At 33.5% G+C, this 27,332-nt stretch overlaps 13 protein-coding genes across 13 annotated transcripts; 8 read left to right on the top strand and 5 right to left on the bottom strand.

The window, feature by feature from the left end:
* Positions 1 to 350: 350 nt before the first annotated feature.
* Positions 351 to 1,303, top strand: RO3G_04061 (uncharacterized protein; the record flags this gene model as incomplete). The annotated part of the gene is made up of 2 exons (XM_067658651.1): positions 351 to 543; positions 606 to 1,303. The coding sequence occupies 2 exons, from the start codon at positions 351 to 353 to the stop codon at positions 1,301 to 1,303; spliced, it is 891 nt and encodes a 296-aa protein (XP_067514752.1).
* Positions 1,304 to 2,413: 1,110 nt separating this feature from the next.
* On the bottom strand, positions 2,414 to 4,031 carry RO3G_04062 (uncharacterized protein; the record flags this gene model as incomplete). Its single annotated transcript, XM_067658652.1, has 5 exons — positions 2,414 to 2,437; positions 2,493 to 3,299; positions 3,357 to 3,672; positions 3,869 to 3,948; positions 4,002 to 4,031. The coding sequence occupies 5 exons, from the start codon at positions 4,029 to 4,031 to the stop codon at positions 2,414 to 2,416; spliced, it is 1,257 nt and encodes a 418-aa protein (XP_067514753.1).
* Positions 4,032 to 7,213: 3,182 nt separating this feature from the next.
* RO3G_04063 (uncharacterized protein) lies at positions 7,214 to 8,036 on the top strand (the record flags this gene model as incomplete). The annotated part of the gene is made up of 4 exons (XM_067658653.1): positions 7,214 to 7,350; positions 7,400 to 7,507; positions 7,557 to 7,894; positions 7,954 to 8,036. 4 exons carry the CDS (start codon positions 7,214 to 7,216, stop codon positions 8,034 to 8,036), a joined length of 666 nt encoding a protein of 221 aa, XP_067514754.1.
* Positions 8,037 to 8,636: 600 nt separating this feature from the next.
* RO3G_04064 (uncharacterized protein) lies at positions 8,637 to 9,797 on the top strand (the record flags this gene model as incomplete). The annotated part of the gene is made up of 1 exon (XM_067658654.1): positions 8,637 to 9,797. One exon carries the CDS (start codon positions 8,637 to 8,639, stop codon positions 9,795 to 9,797), a length of 1,161 nt encoding a protein of 386 aa, XP_067514755.1.
* Positions 9,798 to 11,319: 1,522 nt separating this feature from the next.
* Positions 11,320 to 11,722, bottom strand: RO3G_04065 (uncharacterized protein; the record flags this gene model as incomplete). Its single annotated transcript, XM_067658655.1, has 2 exons — positions 11,320 to 11,420; positions 11,563 to 11,722. 2 exons carry the CDS (start codon positions 11,720 to 11,722, stop codon positions 11,320 to 11,322), a joined length of 261 nt encoding a protein of 86 aa, XP_067514756.1.
* A 4,196-nt stretch (positions 11,723 to 15,918) lies between these two features.
* RO3G_04066 (uncharacterized protein) lies at positions 15,919 to 16,678 on the top strand (the record flags this gene model as incomplete). The annotated part of the gene is made up of 2 exons (XM_067658656.1): positions 15,919 to 15,972; positions 16,028 to 16,678. The coding sequence occupies 2 exons, from the start codon at positions 15,919 to 15,921 to the stop codon at positions 16,676 to 16,678; spliced, it is 705 nt and encodes a 234-aa protein (XP_067514757.1).
* Positions 16,679 to 18,480: 1,802 nt separating this feature from the next.
* Positions 18,481 to 18,618, bottom strand: RO3G_04067 (uncharacterized protein; the record flags this gene model as incomplete). The annotated part of the gene is made up of 1 exon (XM_067658657.1): positions 18,481 to 18,618. One exon carries the CDS (start codon positions 18,616 to 18,618, stop codon positions 18,481 to 18,483), a length of 138 nt encoding a protein of 45 aa, XP_067514758.1.
* Position 18,619: 1 nt separating this feature from the next.
* On the top strand, positions 18,620 to 19,214 carry RO3G_04068 (uncharacterized protein; the record flags this gene model as incomplete). Its single annotated transcript, XM_067658658.1, has 2 exons — positions 18,620 to 18,626; positions 19,114 to 19,214. The coding sequence occupies 2 exons, from the start codon at positions 18,620 to 18,622 to the stop codon at positions 19,212 to 19,214; spliced, it is 108 nt and encodes a 35-aa protein (XP_067514759.1).
* A 958-nt stretch (positions 19,215 to 20,172) lies between these two features.
* On the bottom strand, positions 20,173 to 20,543 carry RO3G_04069 (uncharacterized protein; the record flags this gene model as incomplete). The annotated part of the gene is made up of 3 exons (XM_067658659.1): positions 20,173 to 20,323; positions 20,365 to 20,409; positions 20,470 to 20,543. 3 exons carry the CDS (start codon positions 20,541 to 20,543, stop codon positions 20,173 to 20,175), a joined length of 270 nt encoding a protein of 89 aa, XP_067514760.1.
* A 409-nt stretch (positions 20,544 to 20,952) lies between these two features.
* Positions 20,953 to 22,244, top strand: RO3G_04070 (uncharacterized protein; the record flags this gene model as incomplete). Its single annotated transcript, XM_067658660.1, has 4 exons — positions 20,953 to 21,307; positions 21,465 to 21,466; positions 21,597 to 21,966; positions 22,225 to 22,244. 4 exons carry the CDS (start codon positions 20,953 to 20,955, stop codon positions 22,242 to 22,244), a joined length of 747 nt encoding a protein of 248 aa, XP_067514761.1.
* A 1,124-nt stretch (positions 22,245 to 23,368) lies between these two features.
* Positions 23,369 to 24,549, top strand: RO3G_04071 (uncharacterized protein; the record flags this gene model as incomplete). The annotated part of the gene is made up of 4 exons (XM_067658661.1): positions 23,369 to 23,474; positions 23,527 to 23,696; positions 23,744 to 23,867; positions 23,918 to 24,549. The coding sequence occupies 4 exons, from the start codon at positions 23,369 to 23,371 to the stop codon at positions 24,547 to 24,549; spliced, it is 1,032 nt and encodes a 343-aa protein (XP_067514762.1).
* Positions 24,550 to 25,380: 831 nt separating this feature from the next.
* RO3G_04072 (uncharacterized protein) lies at positions 25,381 to 26,089 on the top strand (the record flags this gene model as incomplete). The annotated part of the gene is made up of 3 exons (XM_067658662.1): positions 25,381 to 25,413; positions 25,473 to 25,810; positions 25,861 to 26,089. The coding sequence occupies 3 exons, from the start codon at positions 25,381 to 25,383 to the stop codon at positions 26,087 to 26,089; spliced, it is 600 nt and encodes a 199-aa protein (XP_067514763.1).
* A 151-nt stretch (positions 26,090 to 26,240) lies between these two features.
* RO3G_04073 (uncharacterized protein) lies at positions 26,241 to 27,155 on the bottom strand (the record flags this gene model as incomplete). Its single annotated transcript, XM_067658663.1, has 7 exons — positions 26,241 to 26,270; positions 26,349 to 26,380; positions 26,428 to 26,501; positions 26,581 to 26,616; positions 26,700 to 26,829; positions 26,886 to 27,008; positions 27,062 to 27,155. 7 exons carry the CDS (start codon positions 27,153 to 27,155, stop codon positions 26,241 to 26,243), a joined length of 519 nt encoding a protein of 172 aa, XP_067514764.1.
* Positions 27,156 to 27,332: the final 177 nt, after the last annotated feature.

Below are 27,332 nucleotides of genomic sequence, written 5' to 3' on the forward strand. Positions count from 1 at the left end.
GCAATCTTTTTCGCCCAGTCTGCAAACTATTTCCGGAAATGGTGTAAGTATCGGCATAAAAGGAAATATAATACTATAATGATAAAGTCCGACTGATCTTTCCCTTGGTGTTTATGTAAGCATAAAAAATTGGAATCACTTGCTTTCAGCTGAAACTAAAGGGAGGGGGGACAAGACAGTGACCGCAGGGTCTTTTTATTGGTTTCATATTTAGAAAAAGGCAGACGACCTCCGAAACTTTAATTTATTGTTACAATTTTCATCATCAGATTCCAGGCTGTGATATAAAAAATGATTTAAATTAAATATAAGCTAATAATTCATTTTTCTTTTTTTCTTTTATAATTAAAATGTACTTTACAGAACAACACAATATTGACATTTCACCCATCATGTTTGATAATTTCGATCAAAAAGATAATAATTTTCGTCATTCAGTCGTCTCTACTACTACCACTGCTACCACTGCTACCACTGCCAGTAACTCAACGCAACGATTAAGCGTGGAAAGTTCATTAGAAGAAGATAATATAGCCACTTATTGTAAGTTTAATTGAAACGGTTATATTAAAGCGAGATTTAATTAAACAAATATTCATAATTAGCTCCTCGGCAAAATATATCAAATAATGATGGCTTAAAGCATAAAATATTAAACAGATTTTATTCAGATTCAAAAGAAACATTATACAACCTTCGACAATGTATATCGGTGGATTATGCTCTTGAAGATGCAATTTGTTCAGATTGGATGTACAAATATGAGACTCCTTCATTCTCATTTTCAAAAACATGGAAGAAAAGATTTTATGTTTTAGCCAATAATAATGTATACGTTTTCAAATCAACCAAGTCAACCAATCCAGCAAAAGAACAATTTATGTTGACTGAAGATACATTTGTTTTTGTTACTGAAGAATTTAAAAAAGGCTATGTGATTGAATTAAGAAAGCCTCACTTCAAATGGCATATTCGATGTGATTCTGTAGAACAAATGAAGCTTTGGTTAGAATCAATGAAGAAAATTGTGGCTTGCATCAAAGCTGGATATAGTGGTACATTCAACCCACTTGTCTTATCCTCCTTAAAATTAACAGAAGATTATCAGCTATTGGACACAAGATTTTCAAAACAGCAAAGCTTGCCTAATTCAGGTAACAATAACAGGAAGCGAGTAAGTTCAATAATGATTTCAAGGCAATCCTTGGCTGAAATACCTGATTGGGAGACACTAATTCCACCCCAATCTCCTCCTCCTCGTTCCCGGTTGCCACCCATTCCTTTACCCACAGTTTCCGAATAATTTCCTTTCTCTCTCACATGCACCTCCCTTGTTTAATATATTCTTTCCTTTTTTAGCTTTTTTGTGTATATCCTTGTTTAACCATTGTATATTCTTAATTCATATTTATTACTCATTCAAATCTTTATTTACTTAATAAAAAAAAAGTGAACTCCTTAATATAATTCCCCCCTTATTTTCCCCAACAATCAGTGTTGTTATGGTTTCAGTTATTCATTCAATCTCAGATAAACTTTTTTTTTTTCATTTAACCCCCCTCATCCTATGAAAAAATATCTCAGTTTAAACTTTAAATTTAATAATAAACTATCGTTTAGCGGCTTTAGTGTAGTGTTTGGAGTGTGTTTCATATGTTTAAATGTTTACGCGTTTTACTTGTTAGTTATAGATACTTTTCATTATATTTTAGCCCTTTGGTGATTTCAGTTAGGCAGAGAAATTATATTTTATTGTTATAAATCATTAACGCGGAATCTTGTGAATAGTATTAGCATTGTATACTAGTTTATCAATATATTTTTAAAATGGTATTTTTTACAAAACCAACGTAAGATATTTATTAGATCAAAATTGTGTGTTAGATGCACATAGAAAAGTTTTCAATATAAACCTTTCTTTATTATTTTTAAATATAATTAATATCAAGATCATGATGACAAGTTAGGTGTTTTCGACTGGGAACTATAGTGTAAAGTTTTGGATGATGAGATATGCATCAATAATGAATTACGTTTAAAATAGTGAGTCATTTCAAGAATTATTACTGACTACAGTTACATGTTTTAAAGAAATACTACCCTGACAATAAATGACGTAAATACATCAAAAATTGACTGGAAGGTTATTAGCTCTTACTGCAGAAATGCAAAGCATCGGTCGATGATGCTACCAAAGAATTTCCAAATTTCAGAAAATATCATTCAGACAGATACAAGTTTCTTGTGAAAAGCGGATAATTTTAAATATCATAGTTTACTCAAGTCCTTTTTAAATTTGCGTAGAATTTACACGATCCATTGTATGTTTTGCTTTGGTAACTTTTAAATATAATGTTGTTTAAAAAAGTTTTTTCTATTTAATTTTGTCAACTTTTATGAAAAATACAGTAGCTCAAGAACGACCAAAATTGAAATACTAGATGAAATGATATTAGTATACATGTATATAACTTTTTTCCTCCTGCAAGTACCTTTTCACGGAATAAGTAATGACCGGGCCGTTTTGGATCTTCTTGTCCCTTTTCTATAATTTCCGCCTTTTCAGCTTCTGATAAATCCTCCTCTTTATTCCACTTTTTAATTTTTTTCATTGTAATCAATCTACGCGACCACTGTCCAAAGTTTTGTTCACTGTTGGACACAAGTGCCATGCAGGGGTGTTGAGGAAGGTCTGTGATTGAGTAGTCATCGACAACTGTAGGAAGCCAATAGACCAATCGACCACCAAGCACAAGATGTTGAGCCGAGAATTTTAAAAGATCATCCAGTACTTCTGACATCTCATAGGGTTTTGTAGGTGGATAATAATCTTCTCTTGTATGCATGGGGATACCATCATAGGTTCTCATCATCAATTCCTTACCATCATTTCTACCCAAGGTCTTTGCACCCGCACGAACACCATAAGGGGGGTCTGTGACGATCGCATCTATCCATTCGTGAGATCGCCAAGGATTATGACAGACATCAAAAACAAGTGTATCCAAAACACGTCCTTGCAAGTTATATTGCTCAATATTGGAATGAATACCAGCCTTGCCCTTGCCTCTGATCTGTCTACCGTCTATATCTGATCCCAATGTATATGCTCCAAAATGGGCACAGGTAAACAAAAAGCTACCAGTGCCCACAAAAGGGTCATAAACTAGTTTTCCAGGCGCTGCCAGCGCTTGATTTGCCATGACTAAAGATAATTCAGCATCCATTGAGGTTGTTCCCAGATATTTCCTTTTCTTCAAGTTATATTTATTAACAAGCTCTCGACTACCGGTAGCCACCTACTCAAAGGTTTCATTTTTTAACTTTTCTATTTTTATTTCTATTTTCTTATTTACCAATTTGCCCATATAAACATAGACAGGCTCAACTACAGGCTCACTGTTTGAATTTGCATTTTCGTTACCAAAATCAGCCAGTACATGAAACTGAGCATCAGGGTTCTTCATATCAATGGGCCCTTCAAATCCAAGATATGAAAATGAGTTGATAATCTTGAGTTGATCTTTAGCATTAATGGTGGATCCAAACGCTGATACAACAAATTTAAAAGAGCAAGTCATATATTCTTGCCAACGGTCTCTAGTATCCTTTTTGACTTGCTCATGTACTTTATCATAGCTTTCTCCTTCCCCCCACAGCTCAAAAATGTATCTATACAACACTAGAGTTAGAATAAACTTTAACAGTACTCGGGCGTATCCGTTTACTTGATTAAAATGGCCCGTTTGACAAGCTTTTGAGCATCTTGTGCTGAATCTAGCTCAATTTTAAAAAAAGGGTTCTATACTGAATAGTTTAATATCTATACAAAAGCTAGGTTTTAATTAAATTTACGTCTAATTTATACTGGTCAAGCTCATAGCCAATCTTGACTTTTTCCAGATCTGCAAGAGCAAGTAATTCTGGAAGTCGAAATTCTTCGTGAAACTATTAAATGCATTAGAAAAGGTGCGTTAATAGTGAAGTTGAAAAATGCTAACCTGAGCAAACTGAACAAGAAAAGTTGGCATGTTGCTTTAAAGTTGAGGGAAAGGAAAGAGAAGTTTACAAGACAGCTTATATGCTAAGCCATTTAATTGAAAGACAGTCATTATAGACATTTGCATAATTTTAGCAAATCACTCTCAAATTAAAGCCTTTTTTTCTGCTCAGTCTACAAACCTGTTAACAAGCTTTTGTTTAACACAACTTAGATACATTTTAAAAGCACTTCAATAGATATCTCATGTGGTAAACTCTATGATCCATATGAAACTTTTCAGCAAAGGGAGTAAATGTTTTTTTAGCCAAATCTTGTTATTTTATTTGATCAAAGATAGTTGCTGTAGAGCGGCCATTAGTTGTAGTTGATATTTATAAATATAAATCTTAACACAATATCATAATTAAAGTAGAATCAAGTACAAACTTATTTAAATAAAATCATACAATCAATCACAAGTAAACGTACTGTTGTAAAGTGTGCATTGTATTAATGAGATTTTTTTTATAACAAGTTCCATTCCTATTGTCAGAAGCCTAATATATTATGTAAAATATTGGTAATCTTTCATATAACTGAAGTAGTTGTTCAAATCAGTAAAGGTTTCCCAAAATAAAAAGATAAGCTATGATAGACAAACAAAAGAACAAAAGTAAAATCTTCAAATGTGATTTCTTGTTAAACTAAAAAGCTGTAAATTCCAACCAAACTGAAAAAATATATTCTAAATGTAATTATGTATAACATCTGTATCCTTTTCATAAAGATTCAATTCAATCCTTCTCTAGATATTTTTGTTTATTATGACTTTAGAACAAAGATAAATAAAGCTTAATATAGATATATTTTCTTGATCATTCAAGCAAACTTTTTATGTCTTTTTTTTTTTTTTCACTTAGTGTCATTGCTTCAGCGGTGGGGTATTTCCTTATTAAATGCTTGAATGTCGCGTGAAACCATGCAATTTCTCATATATAATTTACAGATATGCATATATAACATTATATGTGAAGTGGACATTACTTCAAATAGCCTCAGTAACCTAACTTATGCAAATTTATTCTTCAATTATTAATTGAATAAAGTAAGGCGTAGTTTGTATTCCATAGGTTCTCCCTCCCCCCCCTTTATTCTTTTTTTTTTTGTGTATGTATGTTATTTATTTTTTTACCTAAATAAAAAAGATTCAAGGAGAACTATCAGTTATAAGTATGTTAATTTACATTTAATCAATTATAAATTACACCTACAATACTAAATATGCCTGAAGTGCCCTGGTATCACATCTATGTTGATACATTTTCTCTTTTTTCTACTTCAGTACAAGCTCATCAATATGTTGTTCTGGCAACAGATGTTTTACACGTTATTATGTACTCAAGAGCCTGCTCTGTAAATCTTCATTCATCGTTACACGAGCATCAAGGAACACCTTATTACTCTTTGGACGATCAAAGATTATCCAAAGTGATAAGGTGCTGAGTATATTAATGAAATTATCAGACTATATTTTGAATCATCCAGCACTGATCATCGTCTAATACCAATTTCACGTTGGAAGCTCTATATTAAATTGTTATTTATCAAAGATATCACTCTTATTAGTATACTTATTCAACCCAACCATTCCATTATCAGAACTCTGTACCTAAATACATTGATTAAGATGGGGAAGCACACTTCTATAGATAAAGAAAAGAGCAAGAATTAATTTATCGAATTTATTAACGTCATGTAGTACCAGATGACACTCCCAGTTACACTTCATAAGATTACAACTCACTTTGTTCTGCAGTGATACAATTTCATCATTTTATGATTTTCTTTCCAATTCATGGCTATACGCTCCATCTTCATTTACCACTATGGCGCTTTTTGGTATAAAACTCGCGTCCATAAAAGTCAGAATAATATGCCATTCGAGCAGATGTAAATTGTATTACAGGCGCCATTTTTTCGTAGACAATCATTTTTCCTTTATTAAAGTAAATGTGCTGTTACGTGAACATTATATTTTGCTTGTATTGAGATGAAACACAATGACACATGCCCATGTGTAACTTGCCGAAGAGACCACTTTGCCTTTTTTATTCTTTTTTTTTTATTTTATTTTATTTTTTCAGAAATGGCAACGATAACAATTAAAAATAAGGATGACGAAACTATAGTAGGCATCCTTGAAACAAAATCAAATGAAAATAAAAAGCTTGTATTGCTCGTACATGGAGAACAAGGTATGCAACTACGTGTTATTGAAATTCATGTCTAAGTCATTGGTATAAAAGGTCACAAAAACGGTTTATATCAAGAATTATTAGCTCAACAAATACCCTATAATTCCTTTCGATTCGACTTACATGGTCACGGCGATAGTGAAGGACAACCGAGTTATAATCAGATTGTAGTAAAGTTCAAGATAGTTTATTATATATTATTCACTAATTAAAACAAAAATAAAAAAATAGAAAAATACAAATGATATTCATATTATAGCAAGATACTTTGAATCACTTGGATATGAAATATATGCAGTCATTGCCTTTGACAGAGGTATACCATTTTGATATTATTAGACTTATTTTTGCTTAATTTTATCCAGGATCCCTTAGCGGCTTGAAATATGCTACAACTTGCGACAAACCACTGACTCATTATATTAATATTTCAACTCCTTTTTATACAAAGGACAAGTCCTTGTTGTCGGAAGAAGATAGGCTTTCTTTGGAGAAAAATGTAAGTTGGAAAGTCTTTCTTATGCACTCTTGGTAACATTGAATAGGGATATTTTATATGGAAAGTGTATCAAAAAGGTCAATTCAATCCAATCCAAGTGACACAAAAAGAATATGAAGCTTATACCTCATGGGATAATTCACACGGTAACAAACAGGCACAAGGTCAATAGAAACAGAGAAGCTTGAACTTTTTTCTATAGTACTTCGTATGCCTAAAACAACATGCGTTTTAACCATTCATGGTATAAACGATCAGGTATACATGAAACACTTTCATAAACTGGCGATGATTAACAAAGATTAGATCGTTCCTGCCTATCATGCGGCCATATTTGCCAACAAAATTTCAAACCACACTTTAATGTTATTACCCGATGTTGACCATCACTACAGCGGCTACCACCAGGAGTTGGTGGACATTATTAAAAAATATTTTGAAAAGCACGAAAACGATGCTTATAGAAAAGCAATATTGATGGGTCAACATAACAGTCTGGTGATTCCTCGTTGGATTGATGTTGAAGGCGTCAAAAATTTCAGAGATATTGGTGGATGGCCTATTAAAGATGGCAATGGTTACATCAGAGAAAGAATCGTGTTTAGATGCGGGCAGTAAGTCATTTATATATATATTGTATATTTAGTGTTAATTGGTTATCAGTCTTGTAGATATCACGCCTAAAGGGATTGAGGTTTTAAAGAGACTCAATGTGATTGCTGCTTTTGATTTCCGTTCAGAACCTGAAATTGAAAGACAGGGTGTTATGCCGTAAGTATATTTTATATACTGTTAGCATATATTAATCGATAAAGTATAGTCCCATTGATGGTTTAACGCATTATCCTTCAGCCATGTTTACCAAAGCAGACTATTCTCCAGAGGCCTTAGCCACTCGATGGAAAGGTTACTTTGAGGGACCCTATGGTTTCCCAAAGGTATATGCAGTCATTTTAGAAAAGGGTGCATCGCAGTATAGGAAAATATTCTTACACTTGATTGAGAATCATTCGACTACTTCAACAAAATCTATCATTGTTCACTGTACTGCAGGAAAAGATCGAACGGGTATTTTTGGTATGCTGCTATTGGGATTATGTGGTGTAGACGATGAAATTATTGCTAATGAGTATGCTTTAAGTAACCTTGGCTACTGGGGTAATAAATGAAAAAAAAAAAAAAAAAAAAAATAGGCTCATGTTAAATTGTTTGATTAGAACCTGAGCATGAATTAGAAAAGAAAGCAAAAATGTTGAATGTTACGATGGATGATGTATTGATGGTCATGTCAGCACCGTAAGTATATACAAGTTGGTACTGGACTGTGTGTATGCTAATACAGCTATAAGTTACCTGGCGATGAAAGAAACAATTTGTCAAGTAAAGGAAAAATATGGGTCAATTGAGGGGTACGTAAAGAACGAGTGTAAATTAACAGAAGAAGAAATTCAGCGAGTCAGAGATTTAATGATTGTACCCATTCGATTTGAAGAGCGTCAATTGTTTAGACCAAAATTTTAATAAACATCAAATTAATGATAGAGTAAGATTTGAAGCAAACGTTGCTGTGAAATCAAGAGATTTTTTATCTATAAAATGTTGTCAATACGTAGATTAGCCATGAAGAGACTAAACTTACAATGCTATTTTACATGCAGTTGGATATATAAACCATAGCAGATTATATTCCAGTCCTTTTGTTGCTATCAAAGGTGGCTTTCGATTGTCAAGAGACAGCTACAGGGTGTTTCTTTAAAGATTTAAGAAACTGCGAAGATACCTTTTTAGGAAAATAAATTAGAAAAATTACTTTCTCTTGACAACTCGATGACCTTTCAATTGGACTAGTTCTTTTACCTATTCTGTTTCTTTTGGTTTATTTCCGTCTTCTTTTTCATAAATGAATAATACACCACATCTTGCTTTAAAATTACCCGAAATAGTCAACCAGATTGTTTCTTATTTAGTGACTCCGTATTGGCAAGATCAAGATAAGAGCAGACTGTATAAACACATCTATCCTTGTTTGTTTGTCAACTCCCTTTGGCATGATTGTGCTTCTCGATACTTGTGGAAGAACATTGTTTTTGAAGATAGTGCATCAGAATATGATTCATTTTTAAAGTTCACATCCATCGTATCCAATTCACCAGGGATACAACACATGCAAAATGAATACGCTCAGTGGATGACCATGTTTTCTAACAAGTACTCACCGCACTACTATGGAGGCACCTCTTCTCGCATTCTGGATTGTAACGAAGAAGAGATAAATGCCGAAATTTACAGTGAACCAACCTACAGCCATCATGTTCAATATCGTAACGCTGTAAGATCCATCTGTCTACGGAAAATAAAGGAAAAGTCCATCAATGGATCACTTGAACAGATAGCGCCTTACATGCAACGACTCGAGAAGTTGGATATTTACATCTGTGATCACCTTTCTGACAGCTCTGTCCAGTCGTTCATCAAATTCAACACATTCTCCACCTTGACCTTTCTTTCTCTGGCAGGTTGCAGTCGCATCACGGATGAAGCCATCATTTATGCAGCCATGTTTTGTCCTAAGCTGTCGCATCTTGATCTGCGCGCCTGTGGTGACATATCGGATAAATCTATCAGCATTGTGGCCAGACGATGTCCTGACTTACACCATCTCAATGTGGGCAGAGTACGTGACAGGGAGCGAATCACGATGAAATCGATTGGAATGATTGCCAAATATACAAAAGTAGCCGTTTTAGGGCTGGCAGGATGTGACATGACAGATGAATGTTTACTACTCTTGGCCAAATATCGAGGAAAAGCTTTAGAGAGGATTTCGGTCAATAACTGTTATCGATTGACCAACAAGACGGTGCAAGCCTATGCTAAATACTGTCCAAATTTGTCTGTATTTGAAATGAAAGAATGCCACTGGATTGACGATTGGGCATCGGTTGCAGAATTAGTACAAAGACGTGTCTTGTTAACCTTGTGTGATCAGCAAAGTAGAGCATGCTCAGAATGGGCTCGTAGACATGGAAGGGTGGTTGAAGTAAGAGCTCCAATTAAATAATTCATCGAATACCATGTAAGCCCGCATATACACGTAAAACTATTTATGAAATTCGTTTATAATAAAAAAAAACCCCCAATCATTTAGTCTTTTATAAAAATATAATGTTTATTTTCAAATAGAAAACGCCAAATGTTGATTGTATAATTGAAATGGGTAGGGCGTCTAAAGGAAAGACGTTTATAATTAAATGTTGGATCAGCTTGCTATTGATTTAAAGCAACTCATATATAAAACAATGGTGCTTATACAAAGAAAAAGAAAAAGAAAAAAAGGGCGGTTATTTTTAGTCCTTGATTTAGCCAAGCGAATTTAAATGTCATACAAGTTCTACTTGAAGAAAGAGACAGATTTTAATTTGCAGCTTGGTATTCAAAAATTATAAAAGAGTTAAAGACAAGTCCTACATGTCACTTGTATTATCAGATGACATCATATCAATTTAGAAAGAATGATTTTCATACGGATTACATTACTGATTATGTTGACAGGTCAAACATACAATGAGTATATGGGCATAGTCTTCTGGTTTTAAAAGTCCTGACGAATGGAAACTAAAAGAGATACATCAATCATGATTCTATACTTGAAGATTCATGCTGAGTCCTGTTACACTAAATATCTATTCTTTTTATTTCCATATTATTTTTTACTAGAGAAAGCAGAGAATGAATTCAATTATTCTTTACTCTTGTCTCTTTAACAAACCATAAATTAGCACTTTTATTGATATTTACTCTGCGCCGTAAATATGTTCTCACCAAAGAAAGCTGTAAGATAAGAAAGAGAACAAAATGCGTCCATGGGCATTTCTACCTTTTTTTTATTGTATAAAAGCAAAAGAAAGAATTCATTAAATATAAACTACCTTTGGCATGATATTAACCTTTTGTTTTACTTTTTTGAATTCATTATCTTTTGGTAAAAATGAATTGTTTCACAAACTTTAATTTTATTCACTGCATTCAATGTAAAAATTAATTACTTTTCATTTTTCAAAGCATCATGAAATACACTTGCCTTCCTCTCCATCTCTTTTTAATGGAAACAAATTTAAAGGAACCTTTTTTTTTTCTCTCTCCCTTTTTTAAATGACGAAAGTAAACAATTTAGGTATAAAGTAGTACAGAATGTGATAATCTAGAGCGGCTTCTTTAACCACAAAAAAACAAGGTTATTTCTACTTTTAAAGCATAAAAACAAAATTACTCCTGATTTTATAAATGTTTAATTATGGTCTTCATTTTAAATAAAGGAGTAAAGAGTTCATTTCAAAAGCAAACAGAAGGCCTGTCTTTTTTTTTTCCCATGAGCGCCTTTAGAGTTGCATGAAAAGTAAACAATGAGCAATTAAATGCTATTGATTGAAATCTATTGGTTCAAACCTTGTCCCTTCCCAGACCCTTTTTTCAGCTCAACGACAATAAAAAAAAAGGGATAAAAAGGGTCCTTTTTGCCTTTTTTTTTTTATTCTTTATTCTTTTATGTTTAATCTTATATTTACCGATTTTTTAATATCTTTTCATGGTTCTTTGGCACGCTTCAACAGCCTTGTGTTCACTCTGGTGATGAAACTTCTGGTGATTAGACCTGTAGAGCTCGCAGAAGGAAGCGGAAGAACTGCTGTTGTCCCAAAAGGTGTCAAGAAAGGCTCTAGAGTCTATCCAGAGGGGCACTGTAGTTTCGGAAGTGTCGATCTTTACTGGTGGAGGCCGTCAATACCTGATACCGTTGTAGTCTAGCGAAACCTTAACAGACCCCTAACAGGCTTGCACATCGATGAACCCAGCGAGTGATACAGGAGGAAAGCCAGATATGAAGGGTGATCGTGCCTTGTTAGTAACGCTTTCATGAACTGGTGGCTTTGGTTGGTAGATGGTCATCTGCAAGGTACCTTGGAGCAGCTTTGCAAATTGGCTTGTCATGTTTTGTCGTGGCAACTCGATTGGGCCAATCACTCTTATTTGAAGCCTGATCAACTTTAAATAAGAGTGAGAGATTAAACATCCTTTTTTTTTTCCTTCTCCACCCCCTCTGCTCCTTTCCTTTTCCTTTCCTTTCCTCTTTCATCATTTCTTGAATGTTTTACGTGTTGACTTTGGCAGCACAGATACTACAGCTTTATTTATTTTTGGGATCAGATGTACTTTTACCTTCTCGTGGTTGATCCTGTTAATCAAAGCCTAAAAAGCTTTGAGAACTAAAAAGGTACTTTTTTTTAAATAAATGAATAAAATTTTTTTTTGTCTGATAAATTTCTCTTGTTTTTTTGACTAAAGCACTTTTTTTAATACATCTTTTTACTATGAAATATATTTAGTTGTTACAATGTTCTTTAATCACCGTTTTATTAATAATACAAGACACAAACGCCTCGTTTTATCAGCATCCTACTCCTAAGGTGTATATGGCATCATTTTGGATCAAAGCAAATCATAAAAGCTATATTTTATATTGGCCATTTATGTCTCATCAGCCATAACTAGTATGTGATCTGATAAACAGAGAATAAATGTAAAATAAATAAGGAACTTTATCTTAAATACACTCAAATATTTTATTTTTATTAGTTCCTCTTCATATTCAGTTTTTAAAGACACGATAAAAAGTATAAAGCTTTATTTTTCAGTAAATATACATTAAGATGGAAAAGTACTGAATTTATATGTGCATTAGGCTTTTATATGATGATTTCACATAATGACTTTGTCTATTTGGATCACATAGCTGAGTTGATCATAATCTATGCTATTGTCAATAATGATACACACTCTCCATATAATCTGATGTATTTAATTATTTATATGCTTGTAAGTAAACAGCACAGAAGAGTATAAATAGTCTTTTTCTTATTTTTTGCGTCATTGCTTAAGGTCATGTAATGATTGTTAAAGGTTCATTGTTTGCTTTGTGGAGGATAATCTTGTTTACAATTTACTATTTATGTCATGACTTTCATACTCCGTACCTTACGCCCAACAAAAAAGGAGAGGGAAAAGTAAAATGCTCCTACAGAATTTCAGGGATAAAGCATGCCAAAGAAACAGAATATTAATTTAACGCATTCAATAAAGCAATAAGAAAAAAAAAATAGAAAGACTCAAGGAAAAGCAGCATGCTAGACTCTCTTTGATTTAGTTGCTTGAATCCATACTTTTTATCAATGTAAACTTCAAAAGAAAACACTCCACAAACAACTCTCCTATTACATGCAGACACAAAACATACTTTTATGAACCTAAAAATTTAAAATTTACATCTGCCAAAGCTTGAAAGATAATACGATTGCATTTTTGTCACCTTATCAATAAAAACCTATTGCTACACTCAAAAACAAATGATATGAATAGTCTGCATCTAGTTGTTGATTTTAAACAAAGAGAAGCTAATAGATGTTCACACTAATCGATAAATCAAAGTTTAGCAAACCTTACTACATATGAAATTTGTGATATAAAACCCTTCAATGGCATCAAATACTAGGCTTGTCATAACATTCAAAATGTAAGGTGAATCTGTGGCATTTTGAGTGCATTTACACAAGAAGGGTCCCTAAAATCAGGAGAAAAAAAAAAGATCGAATTAGCCAATTGTTTTCTTAAAGCGAATATAATAACAATAAAGAAAGAAAAAAACCCCTTTTTTTCATTTTTCTTCTTCTTATCTCATTATGAGGTACTCTATTTCAACCACAGAGTTACATTGTTCAACTATCAAAAGAGGTTCTGCTACCAACAGTAAAAGAACGTCCAACCGATCTATCAATCCTTATGTATTATATGATTATGTTTTACGTTGTGCCATTCTTGCATGGATTGAACAAAACAAACGTGACAGCAAAAAGCGTACTTCATTTTACGCTAGTTTACTTGCAAGAAGAGACAGATTATCTCGAGAGGTGACCAGGATACTTTGTAAAAAGCTGGAAGATACACACCAGGATACATCAACTTGTCCAGATGTTCGATCTACATGCAAGACCTTGTTATTGGACTTGGATGAAGGTCGACGATATATAGATGATGTGGCCGATTTATTCTTACAGGCAGACAAATCAATCAAAGGAACTCTCTTTAGCAGTCTAATGCTTCAAACATTACAAGAAGAGGAGGTAGCTGTCACACAAGAGATTTTGGAGAAATTGTTGCATAGTGAAAAAATAAATTCTCGAAAACGATCTAGCACACTTTCTGGATCATGCCCACTAGAGGAGTTTCCCATCATCATTTATATAAAGGAGTTATTTAAGATACAAGACCATGAGCATAAAAAGAAGTTATATGAACTCACTGCTACATGCACAGAAACAGTAAAGCAAAATAAGATAAAACATGTTATAGTGATAATAATTCGAATGGATCTAGGCCTTATTTTACGACTTGAAGAATTGCATAGACAGTATCCACACAAATCGTTCATTTTTGGGAAAACGAGAAGACTTTTATACAGCAGAAGCCTATGAACAATGGCAAAAGCTAGAGATCAAACAACTTACAGAAAAAATGAGTACAATCGTTCATTTAAATCCAAACTTGTCAATCACTTCCGGTGAAGACACACGAATGAGAAAAACAAGCTTTACGAGGCGGACAAGAACAGCTTCACTTTCATCTTACATCTCAGTAAGAGCAGATTAAATGTAATATACAACCGATATTAATAGATATTAGTCTACGTCATCCAGTAGTGATGATATCTTTGAACATTTTGTATTTATCCCTCCAGATCCTAAAAGCTATTTTCGCTACTTGATGAACCTTTGCATTGATCACGACAGCAGCTTGCAGCCTTATCACTTGCTCTCTTTGGAATCAGAAGAGCTATTGAATGAATGTTCAAAGACATGGAGACTCTCTGGTCCTTTCCGAGCTACCCTTTATTTGAACGCTATTAAATCAAGAATTGGTGATGGAAGTGTAGATATGGAAGAGATAAAGGAAGGATTGAAACTTTTAGAAAAAGTCTGTAAAGAGCATCCTATTAATTCATGGATGGAAACGGATGTAAGTTGTATCAACAGTCAGCAAGTAAACCTTTACCTAACAGATAGCCCAGTCTAGTTTTTTGAAGCGTGTGTTAGTTGGATTAAATAACTCTCTTTTACATGTTCTTGCAAACAAACTCTCTGAGTACTGGGAAATAAGGTGAGCATGTATTATCAATATGACATTTGTCTAATTTTAATCATTGATTTCTAACTAGGGAGCTTGCTGGTATTGAAGATGTAACAAGCTTATTAGACAAGGTTTCATACATCAGCGCTTGCACAGAGGTTCAACTGGATCAAACAAAGGATTTGATGCAACTCGAAGAATCGATTAAAGTAAAGCAAAAGAAGTTTTTTTTTTCTTTTTATAGATATTCTTTTAATAACTCTTGTGATTAGAGCGCAGCTATTAAAAGATGGAGATGTATTGAACAGTCAGCCAATAAAGGACAAGAGAACGGCCTACTCAGCTTGTCCATAATGGCAGATATGTTGAATAAGGAGATGATCCTGCTGATCGAACGAAAGATTCACCAAGTAAAGATAATAGGCACTTTATCGGTACCAAGCATAGTCATGGATGTACAATTACCATACTTTGCTTTAGAAATGGAAAACTGGTTAGGCAGCCCTCATTCAAGAAATTTCTCTTTGCTTGATCCAATCTTTGAGCTATATCATAAGCTAGCTCAACTAGATAGATTATACACCAAATATGGCTTAAAGAATAAAAAAAGTTCGCTTGAGATCGAGTCTTGGTTTTTGCCCTATATCAAACGCTGGCTAAACATGATGCACGAGTCTACTTTGGAATGGGTGATGAACGCGATTGAAGAAGACAATTTTCAATGCATAAACAAAACTGCTTGCTATTCATCCTCCGTAGATGACTTTTTCGTCATATTAGATAAATCAATTGAATTTATCAACGACTTACAGTGGCCAAATTATCTTCAGTACTGCTTATTTCAAACACGTCTGTCAAAGGTTATTAGTGAAGCTATAGAGAGGTTTTGTAAAGCAATTGAAGTTTTAATTAAAAAGGACTTGGAATTGGATATACATACAAACTTGGAGGAATTAAAATTACCTGGTGATTCCATCTTTGATATTGCAAAATACCAGCTTCTAGGCATGAAGGGACCTCAAAAAGATGACTGCTGTATCCCTGCTAGCATACGTCCAGAGGTAAGCAGAAAGAAATGAAGATCCTACACGTGTATCACTTATGTAAATTATTAAGATTTGTGTCAAATTAAACGATATAGAAGCCGTTCGATGTAAACTAGATAAACTATACCAATCCATGCATGGTGAGCAACTCGTGGAATACATGAGAGCCCACATGAATGACACCAATCAGGCCACTTCTGGTGAAAGCTGCTATTCGTATTCAATAGAGATATTACGTGCTCAAAAATTACCACCATTGAAAAGAAGTGGAACGAGTGATCCTTATGTAGTTCTAGAAGTCAGTGGCAAGCCAATCTTCAAGACAAGGACCATCTATCGAACCTTAAACCCTCGATGGAACCAAGAGTTGCATGTTCAGAGCAAAGAAAGATCATTGGATGTCTTGGCTATTGTATATAGTGAAGACATGGTAGGAGCAGATGAAGAATGTGGCAGTGTCTGGTTTAAACTTTCACAAGAATTATTTGGTGATTGCCAAACTCATGAAGTCCAGCTCCCTCTTTCGCCTCAGGGAAGTATTGACCTTAGGATATGCATGAATGGTGAAAAGAATGATATCCAGTTCTGGTTTGGTAGATCATTTCGAATCCTCAGACGTACTGAGAATGATGTAGCAGAGCATGTCGTAAGCAAGGTAAGAGAACAACAGTTTGAATACGAATCTGTCTCTCATTTAGTATTCTTTTGTATGCCCAAATAGATGATGCCCTATATCAGCCACTGTTTATCTCGTGAAGTAATTGATAGATTACTTTGCAGAAAAACAAGCCTTTTTTCTTCACTGAGTCTAAGTACAACTAATAACACAACTAGTCCTAGTATCTATGAATGCGAAAACGCCATTTCATTTTTAATAGACTTTTTGGAAGAAAATCTACATATTCTCTACAGCAATCTATCGGAAACTATCATGCGACTTGTTATCATGAAAATTTGGAAAGATATATTAATGATACTAGATGAAATGTTACTACCACCTCTATCAGAACAGGTGTCAGACATGGTACCTTTGGATATATATGAACTGGACATTGTCTTTAAATGGATAGAGGTAATTAGTAATAATGTATGAGTTTTATTGAATTTGGACTCTTATATATTTGCTTTACATAAAAGCTTTTGAAGATTTTGTTCAATGGTGGGGAAGATGGTGATGCAATTTCTTTGGAAGAACTAGAGTGTTTAGAGTATTATTGTCTTTTATCATTAAATACTGTTTATCACTCGAGTACCGATCATCTCATTCACCTTTGTCAAGCAGCTCAAAAGTCTAATTCAGCAGTGAGCATAAAAACCAATGTACAAAAGCAAAAACAAAGAACGAATCGTAGTAAATCGGTCTATTATTCAAAAAATACAGTAAATAGCAAGCCTAAAGACAAAGATCGTGTGACATTAGGTGTTGATATGCTTCCTATCGAATACATCTTGCGTTTATTGCGTATGCGGCGTGAGAAGTCTGCTATAGAATTTTTGCATAGCGAATATGAACAACGTAACAATAATTCGCTACATCAGTCCAAGACAGTAGTTATGCTATAGGCACAAAAGCCGTTTGTTTTTTCCAATCAAATCTTGTACGTACAGAATAATAAATAATATAATCCTTTAAATATACAGAGCAACACACATAGCTTTATTACAATTCATAGTAAAGTATGTTTCAGTATTTACTTGTAAATTGCTTATATTCAGCCAAAAAAAAAAAAAATAAAAGAAAATAAAAGAAAAATAGAACAAAAGAGAAAAAAAATTGAAAGGTATAAAAATCGTAGTTTAATGGGAAAAGCGGATATACGATCTATGATAGGTCAAATATCTCTTCTTTTATCCATGCAGTGGCTAGTAGCGAGCACTTGGAAGAGCAAGTTTGCCTCGAAATAGTCTGTTGCTGAAAACATAATTTCAGAGTACATTAGTACAGTCAAACCTATGGAATTGGGCGTTTTCTCAAAAATAAATGCACCATCAGCTACCTAAATATGCATTCAGTCTCTGTATGCCTGAAGCAATAGATGACCCTATGTCTTTCCTTTTGAATATGCTTCCGACATGCACATTTGTTCCCTCTAGTATTGCTTTGTCCTGGGCCTGTCGATGGCCCCGTTATGAGGCCCTTTTTTTTCACCTTTTGTTTCGAAACTTGGCAATGAAAAATACTTTCCTTTATGAAGCTGAACAGAAAAATACTCATGAAGAACAAGGAATAAAAGTGATCGATCTTATGAAGGATGTTCTAGCGCAAATCAACGATCTTAACATTTTCCTGTAAACCATCGCCTTATTTGCAGGACTTTCAAATTTAACAGGAAATTTTAATAGAAGATAAGTTTTTAAGATTTAGTAGAAAGTTTACAGGACCGTTAGAGCAAAACCAACGGTGGAGGGGTATTGGATTAATTTTAATAGATCGGAGCTAAGTATTTAATACCTTTTGTGAGGATGTCACTTTATGGTTCCTATTAACTCGGACCCTATTAAAATTTCTACACTATATTTTTTTCAATTGACGTGAGCTCTGACGATGCTTACGTAACTATAGCAGAACAATTCAGCAAGTTTAAACAGTTCCAAAACGTAACAAATCAGTATCTTCTTGCTTTGAAAGGCTATAATCTTGAATATGACGAAGAAACCCATTATGTCAGGTCACTTTCTAGTCGTAAAGTTGTCAACTAAAATCGCATTGGGAATTATCTTCGTCTCATTGCAGATGGCTTCTTGCAATCATCAACCTACGACAAAAAAAACTTTTTGCTGTCGCTTCAGAATGCGCCGAATCAATATCTGCTGACTTATACTTACTAAAATAGAGAATGGTAAAGGTTTTGTTTCTTCTACTTTGCTTGATTGACTTTAAAGCATTCTCATAGATTTTCTTGATATCGCTGTCGTATTTTGCCATTGACGAAGAAGCATTTCCTCCTGCAAACTTGATGATTAATAAGATCTCTCTTGAACCTTTTAAAATGCCTGATCTATCTATTTTGGCTGTCTCGGTAAAATCATTACTGACTTCAATCCTATCCACGGCATATTATATTCAGAGAGAATGACATGTTATCATTGCAAATATATGTTTACCATCTTATACTAAAAAAATGTGCGTAGGGTAAGAGTAAATGATTGAAATAGGTTGGATTGTATATGAGATCGCAGTTCGTTCAGCAAGTGGTAACATAAGAGGATTGATTTCAGATTCCATAAATCTTACACTACAACAGAGAAATCAATAGATTATTAGCAGTCTGGAAATGCTTAACCTACAAGTGTTCCGCTATGAACTTGAGGTTAGCCCAGTCTTGAGGTTTCAAAGGATCAAATTGCTTATTTGTAAATTCATGACTGGTTATATGATTCTGTTGACTATGATTGTTCTATCGATAAGTTCCCAAAAGATACTATGTTGGATATCATCATGATTGTCAATAATATCAACTGTGGGCTGATCGACAAATCGATTGCCGACAATAAAATGTCGAACCTCATTAACGAACAAAAGGACCGCGTTGTTATCAAGCTATTATCAAATAAACTCGTTGCTCTGTTTAAGAGTGGCCAGAATTTTTGGAATATCCACCCTTAAATAAAACATGCCCTTAAATCGAAATTCGTGACTGTTAAAAAATTGAAATCACTTAATATGTATTGTAGCTACATTATAGACATGTTTGTACAGCATGTTTCCATATAGGCCACCGTTGGCTGGTATAGATTTGGTAATTGTGTAAGGATATCAACAAATCAAAACTTGCTTAAGACTTGATCAAATTTGCTGGAAGGATAATATACGAGTCGTAGATTCAGAATAATTTTGATAAGAATAAATATTTGATATAACAAGTTATTTTCTTTCTTTCTTTAGTTTCTATCTATAAAAAAATGTCTAATAATAAACATGTACACCTTTCTCAAAAAACCGAACTTTTGATCAAAATGCTACTGGCCAGCTTAATCAAACAGAATTAGATAAATGACTATGAGGAAATTCAATTTAGATCAACCACTTGCCCAACAGACTATATCAAACATTCTTAAAAATGCTGAAACGTTATATAGTAATATTAATGTTGTCAAGTAGTAAAATTTGTTGCAGACATGAATAATAACAATCTGCCAGCCAATCGAGACTCAATCCTTCGATATGTCAGACCTATTGCTTGAGTGAAGTATAGAACGCTTGAAAATGAAATTTCATTTTCTTCTGGATGGCTCACCGAATTTTTTAAGCGAATTGGAGTAAAATGCAGGCCAAGGCATGGTGAAAGTGCCTTGGTAGACATCACTTCTGAAAACATTCAGAACGAATTGAGGAATATAGAAGAACTTCTTGGGCCATATGATCCTGCAGATATCATGAACTTTGATGAAACAGGCTTATATTACCAGCCACCACCAAGAATAACCATATGCTCCGTGTCGCTTGATGACCTAAAAAAAAGTAAAACTCGTCTAACAGTTGGATTGCTCTGTAACTCAGATGAGACTTACAAAGGGCAGCCAATTGTTATCGCACAAGACAAGAGCCTCAAATGTTTTAAAGCAAGAGCTAATTTGTTATCCATGATTGCAATTGGAAAAAAAACATGAAATTGAATACTATTATTCTACTAATGCTTGGATGACAACTGAAATTTTCACATACGTGAAAAAGTTAAATGTTGTCTTTGGAAGACAGAATCGAAAGATTGCTCTTCTTTTGGATAATGCGTCCGTTCATGAAATAAGAATTTCGCTCAACAATATTAAATTGATATTTCTCCTAGTAAACACGACTAGCAAGCTACAGGCTCTTGATGCAGGTACCCTATTATTTGTTGATAAAATGCTATATAAGCTGTCTTTTTATTTTACAGTTTTCTCATTCATATTTGGTATACACAGGAATTATTGACAACTTTAAGGCACACTTCCGAGCCCCGTGATACGGCCGTGCTTTATGTCTGTGTATCAGTAAAAAGTTGGATAATCCGAATGTTTACAAAATGGATCAAGCTCAGGCTATGGTTTTTTTTAGCTAATACATGGCTTAAAGTAAAACCAGAAACAATAAATGGAATGCTCCCAGATCTCCCCGGGAGCTTTGACAACAAAGTTACTGATGTTAGCCAGTTGAACCTTGAAGCAGATGAAAGAGAGATGATAGTATGTTATACAACAAGCACTACTAATAATGAAGAAATGGCAGAAGGCAACATAGATGAAACAGAAGAAAATGATAATACAGAGCAAGATGAGCAACGTGTCGATATAGTAGAGTGTAAAAAACGGTTGAGAGAAGCCTATGAAACTATTCTCATGTACGAAGTTCCTTTGGACGATCTTGACCGTAAATGACATTGCCAAATTCGAATTAGGTTGGCTGACTCTTGTGCTGAATTAATTAAGTCAAAAGATCAAACAGATCTTCGATCTTATTTTACAAAGTAATTAATTTGTTGTAAGAGTACTCCAAAAAACTATCACTTACAAAATTTTCTATTTAGTGGTAAAAAATATTTGCGTTGCACCCTTAAATAGAATAGTGGTATAGTGGTATTTATACTGGGGACCTATGCCGTTCTTTAGAAATACACCCATAAATGGAAAATATCCTTAAATCAGACACCCTTAAATAGAGCGACTACTGTATACGATCCATGATTGATGTACTGCCAATGAGAAATCAAAAGAAAAATGTGGAAGAATTTGAACTCTGCACAAGATATTTACAATCACACTTTCAAAAGCTCTTTGACAGTAGCATTGGGGGCTTTCTCTTTGAATGGACAAACACTCTCCCATTAATTGATGACAGCAACGATAAAAAACGACCAGACGGATTGGTTGAAAATGACGACAAAGTGATTGGTTATTTTGAGGTCAAACCTATTAAGCATGTCAAGGATCATAAGAAAGTAAACATTGATTTACACCGTTTGTGTATATTTTCAAAAAGAGCTATAATCAAGTTCAGGTTAAAGTATGCATTCCAAGTAATGGCTATAGGTAAGTTCACAATGATTGAAGCCAACTTGGCATACTGAATCCCATTATTTCTCTGTCAGGTACGAATGTTCAGTTCTATATTAGTACGACAATAGGCAGCATCCTATCAATAGTTGAGTTGGACCACATTCACCTTCCCTTATCAATAGATGAGCTCCCTCAATTCATTCCATATTTGGGTCGTTTGTACAATGTGGCGAAAACGATATATGAATGCTGTTACAATCAATCAAAAGCTTCTGCTTATGATTTTAATAGTTCTTTGGAACCCAAAATAATTAAAGCAATTACACAAAATTCAACAGACAGAAATCGTGAAAATTGCTTTTATTATGCATGCCATTAAAAACTGGACTTCTTAAAAAATAAATGTATGAAAGTATGCTGCATACAATTTATGCTTTACTCTTTTATCGTTTCACTACCACTCTTTTGTATAAATATTTATTGATAAAATGCTTTCGCTTAAAATGACAATCATTTTTTAAAATCCAAAAACTGAATCTTTTTATTCTGACTTAATGTCTAAAAAAACTTGAATGCACACAAATCTTTTTTTTTGTAGGAATATTTTAGTTTATTAAATAATTTACGGATACGACTTAGAAATAGCTTTTTTTTTTTTTTTTTTTTTTTTTTTGTATGAGGATTTTATTGAAGTGCCGCCTGTAGACGTACACTGTAAGAAAACAGTTAAAAATATAGAAGTGTGAAGTTAATGTGATGTCTGATTATTGTCTTTAAATTTTTCCTGATACAGACTTTCTTGATGTATTCTACGAAGGAGTATAGTGACTCTAGCAGCTGCCTCATTTGGCCAAAAGGACGAGCCATCATAAAAATAGCTTTTGTACTTCCCATTTGCCGTCTGATGACAGAACCTACGCCAGTTTTCTCGACGTCGTTGGTGGATAAGACGCCTCAGCGTTGCACGTGAACATTTATATCTGACGTTCCGACTTTTATTTTTGAGAAAACATCAAATTCCACAAGTTTGACTGTACTTTAGGTAGTGCAATGTATATAACAATGTTGATGGATCAATGTTAAAGGACAATTTCATGTGAATTAATGGGAATTCACTGATTGACTTTTCATAAAGGATGTTTTTTTGTGGATAAGTTAAAAATAAAAGAGCTACAGAGTTGAGTTATATAATCAATTTATATATTGAAAACGAACCAGGAATGAAAAAGGAAGGCTATAATGGGTTAAATTGTTGCATGCAGTGCTTATGGTGCCAATTAAGGTATAAAATATGTTCTTTCTTACTACAAGTAAATTTTGAACAAGTACTTTCAAACAAGAGCGGGATAACAGTAATAAATGTTTTGCGACCTGAGTTTCATTCATAAGGCGGTTATTTTTTTTTCCCTTTTTTTTTTTCTCTTTCAAGCATACAATGAGTTCTTCTGTTTTATCCGAATCTAGAACTTTTAAAAGAAAAAGAGAACATGAGGAAAAAGCAGCAAGTCTAGAGGATCAGCCTACTTCTCGCGATGCTTCTGGTAAGCAGAAAAAAAAAATAATGCAAGCAAGTGTTGATTAAATTTATGACAGATGAAGACAATGCAGATGCTTCATTATCAGCTTCAAAAACAAAACAAGAACAAATAACGCCAATATCAAAAAGAGCACGTCAAGTTGAGCCTATTTCAAGCGAAGAAGAAAATGATATACCCTGTTTACCGCCAGGAATCGAGGAACAGTACGGATTTAAAATTAATCCCGTAAGATAAACGAGATATAAAATATGATGATAGTAACCATGAAATAGCCACCTGTTGATAGACCTGTACGTATCTATTGTGATGGAATCTATGATTTATTTCATTTTGGACATGCGAAAGCGCTAGAACAAGCAAAGAAGGCATTTCCTAATGTATATCTCTTAGTTGGAGGTAGCTTATAGACTGTATTAGTTTCAATCTTATTAAATATGCTTCTATAGTGTGCAATGATATTGAAACTCATAAACGTAAAGGAAAGACAGTAATGACGGATATTGAAAGATATGAAGCTGTTAGACATTGCAAGTGGGTAGATCAAGTCATACCTGATGCACCTTGGATAGTCGATCAAGAATTCCTTGATCATCACAAGATTGATTATGTCGCGCACGATGCTGAACCCTATCAAAGCAAAGAATCCGGTGATGTTTATGCATTTGTCAAGGAACAAGGCAGATTCTTCCCCACAGAACGTACAGATGGTATATCCACTTCAGATTTGATTACACGCATTGTACGTGATTATGATGCTTATTTGCGAAGAAACCTTGAAAGAGGGGTGAGTGCCAAGGAGCTGAATATTTCATTTTTGAAGGAAAGAAAAATCAAGACAAAGAAGCACATTGAGGATCTAAGACTAACACTCAAGAATGTTATTAATGACACCATATTGCATTGGGAAGATAAAAGTCATGATTTCATTAGAGGCTTTAGTGGCGTGTTTGGCGCAGAAGATGTTGTAGATAAATTATGGAAATATAGAAACAGAAAAAGACTAGGATCACAGAATAGCAGTAGAGCTCAATCTGAAGAAGAAGAAGATAATGATGAAGACATGGATTTAAAAAAATAAAATTTTTATAGCTTGTATGTTTTTTTTTAAAAAAAAATTCCTCATCACAATGTTTGGACATGACAACCTGTTCTATTGTATTTCTCACTACTTCACAATCCAAAACTTCATTTACGCTTTAGCATAATCAAAACAGTATACAGTGTTTCAGTTGTCATATGCACAATCAAATTAAACCAACAACAAAATACAGCCGCGTTTAATAATAGATAGGTACATTATAGAACGCCTGGCAACAATAAACTACAACAAGTGTTATATTTGGTAAGCAGTAGTTATAGCATCACATCAATATCGGCGTCATCTTGAAGAATAATTGTAGAAGAGTGATAAACAAGGAATGACCATGGTTTCATTTTACCGATACTTCAGCATCCAAACATCCTTAATTATTTGACAATCGAAAATGTTCATAGTTGAGCAAAGGACCAGAAATAGTAAAGCAACTATAGAAACTTACGATCGATACCGTTAACCAAATACACTATACAAAAACAGTCTCGTCTATAGCAGTAGTAATTACAGATAAAGTCTATAATTACGAAAAGCGTTGTTGCTTTACAAATGTAATCTTTTATCTTTATGACGCCTTATGTCGTTAAAAAATTCTCATAAGCTTCGCACACTGCCTTACTAAATATAGAGTTTCATTAAATATATAAACTTTCTCTTAAAAAGAGTGATACCTACAAGTACAAGTATTTCAGGGACAATTATAATTATTTTGCATAAATTTGTATTACAAGATCAGGCCTTGTTGGATGTGACTGTACTTGAAAGCTTATATCTTTACTTTGTGAGAGGACTAAAAGGGCAACTCCTTTCTTTAAAATGGATTACAGTCAACTTTTTTCTTTATTCAAAGTAAAACAAAAACACTATTAAGAAAATAGCTTAGTTTATTTTTCAATCTTGGAATGTAGGGTCAAGACATCAAGATTCCAAATGAAACAGCAAATACAATAGATCCTTCTCTCACCAATTTAGATTTATCAAATATAAACCAAAATGTTATCGATCAAGTAAGAAAAGAGTATTTATCTTCAACAAATAATAGCAAGCAAGAAGACCAATTTAAAAATGTGACAAGTATTACACCTGAAGTCTTGGTCCACTTGGCAAATATGACAAAAGAAACTAATTTGTTACAAGTGATAAGAGAGCATAAAGAAAGGCAGAACCAAATAGAGAAAGAACTATTTGAACATAGAGAGTCAATCAAGAAAAGATATGAAGAACAAAAGAAAAGCTTATTAGCAAAGTAAATGGATTTATATGAAGACGCTTTTTTTTTTTCTAAACATTAAATAGGGAGTTAATAGGTATTAAAGATCCAAAGCGGATGAAGTACATTGAAGCAGAATGTGAAAAAGAATTGCATAAAATGGATTTACATGTACTGAAAGAGATGGATAAACGAGCTAAACAGTTACAAAGAGACTTAATGAAACTAAAAGTACCATTATTTAAAGAAACAAATGAGCCAAAAGAAATCAAGTTGCAGCAAAAGATATTATTCATTATACAAGACATGCTGTAATAATAAAGCTATTTTTCCAAATGAAAGAATTATCAGATTACATTACAACTAATATTGCTTTTCTTTTCTCTCTCTTTTCTTTCTTTTAGAAATATAGCTTATCATAAGAAAATAAGAAAACTACAAGAGAGAAATACAGCCATATTTATTATTAAACAAAAACATTAAATGAGATAGTAACCTATTTTTTAAATCATAAAAAAAAGACAAGTATGGCATTTTATTACATTGAGGTTTTCGGCATCAACCTGAGAATTACTATCCAAAGAGACACTCTAAGCCAGTTCACACCTTGGGCACAACTAAAAAAAGGGATACTATCTACATTTTATCATTACTTTCTTCATAAAGTACTGAAGAGAGTCTCCAGAAAAACCTATTCAACTGTCTTCTATCAAATTCAATATCGGACCTAAGGAAATCTGGTAATCGTGAGAGAATCGCTGTGTTATGTTGTGCTTGAAGCATTGGGGAATAGGAAACTTGCTTACTCTCCTGATTTGGAATAAACAGTGAAAAATCGAATGCTACAACAAAATGAATCATTCCAATGTTTTCTTTTATAAACTCTAACCTACATCCATTGCGGCCACTCAAGTTATAAACATACTGGACTCCTTCATTATTTGTCTTTGTTTCTTTAACAATTAAACCTGTCAGTTCTCTAAGAATCATATTTTCCTGCTTGAGTTTCTTTTCCTTTTCAGTTATTTCGCTTTGCTGTTTTAGCATCTTTTTCACTAATTGATCATTAATAAATGATATAATTGTCCATCTTGTTAAGGAAATACTTTACTTTTTGCTCTAATTTCAGGTGTCTCCTTAGAATCTGTTTTGATAGGCATACTCGTATCTTCTTCCGCCAATTTCCCTAGAACTTCTTCCAATATTTGTATTTTCTCATTAAGTATTTTAGAATCTATATGAATTTAGTTGTTAGAGAGAATGTATGGAAATCTGGTTAACACTAACTTTGGTTTATTTCTTGAATAATTTGCTCTTGATCCAAAAGCGCTTTTTCTGGCTCGGTATGCCTTAACGCTGATAGCTGTTGGAAATCTTCCATGACTGCTGTAAGTTTTGATCGTAGCTATGTATTTCATGCTACCTTTTAGTATTTTCATATAAAACTCGCATTGGTCTTTAAAATTTGTCTTACAATTCCGTTTTGTTCTCTTAATCTACTGTTTTCTTCTTCAACTGTTTCCCGTATAGGTACATGATCATAATATCTACTTTCTGA

The sequence above is a fragment of the Rhizopus delemar genome, genomic scaffold, assembly GCF_000149305.1.
Source record: "Rhizopus delemar RA 99-880 supercont3.2 genomic scaffold, whole genome shotgun sequence".
Lineage (NCBI taxonomy): Eukaryota > Fungi > Mucoromycota > Mucoromycetes > Mucorales > Rhizopodaceae > Rhizopus > Rhizopus delemar.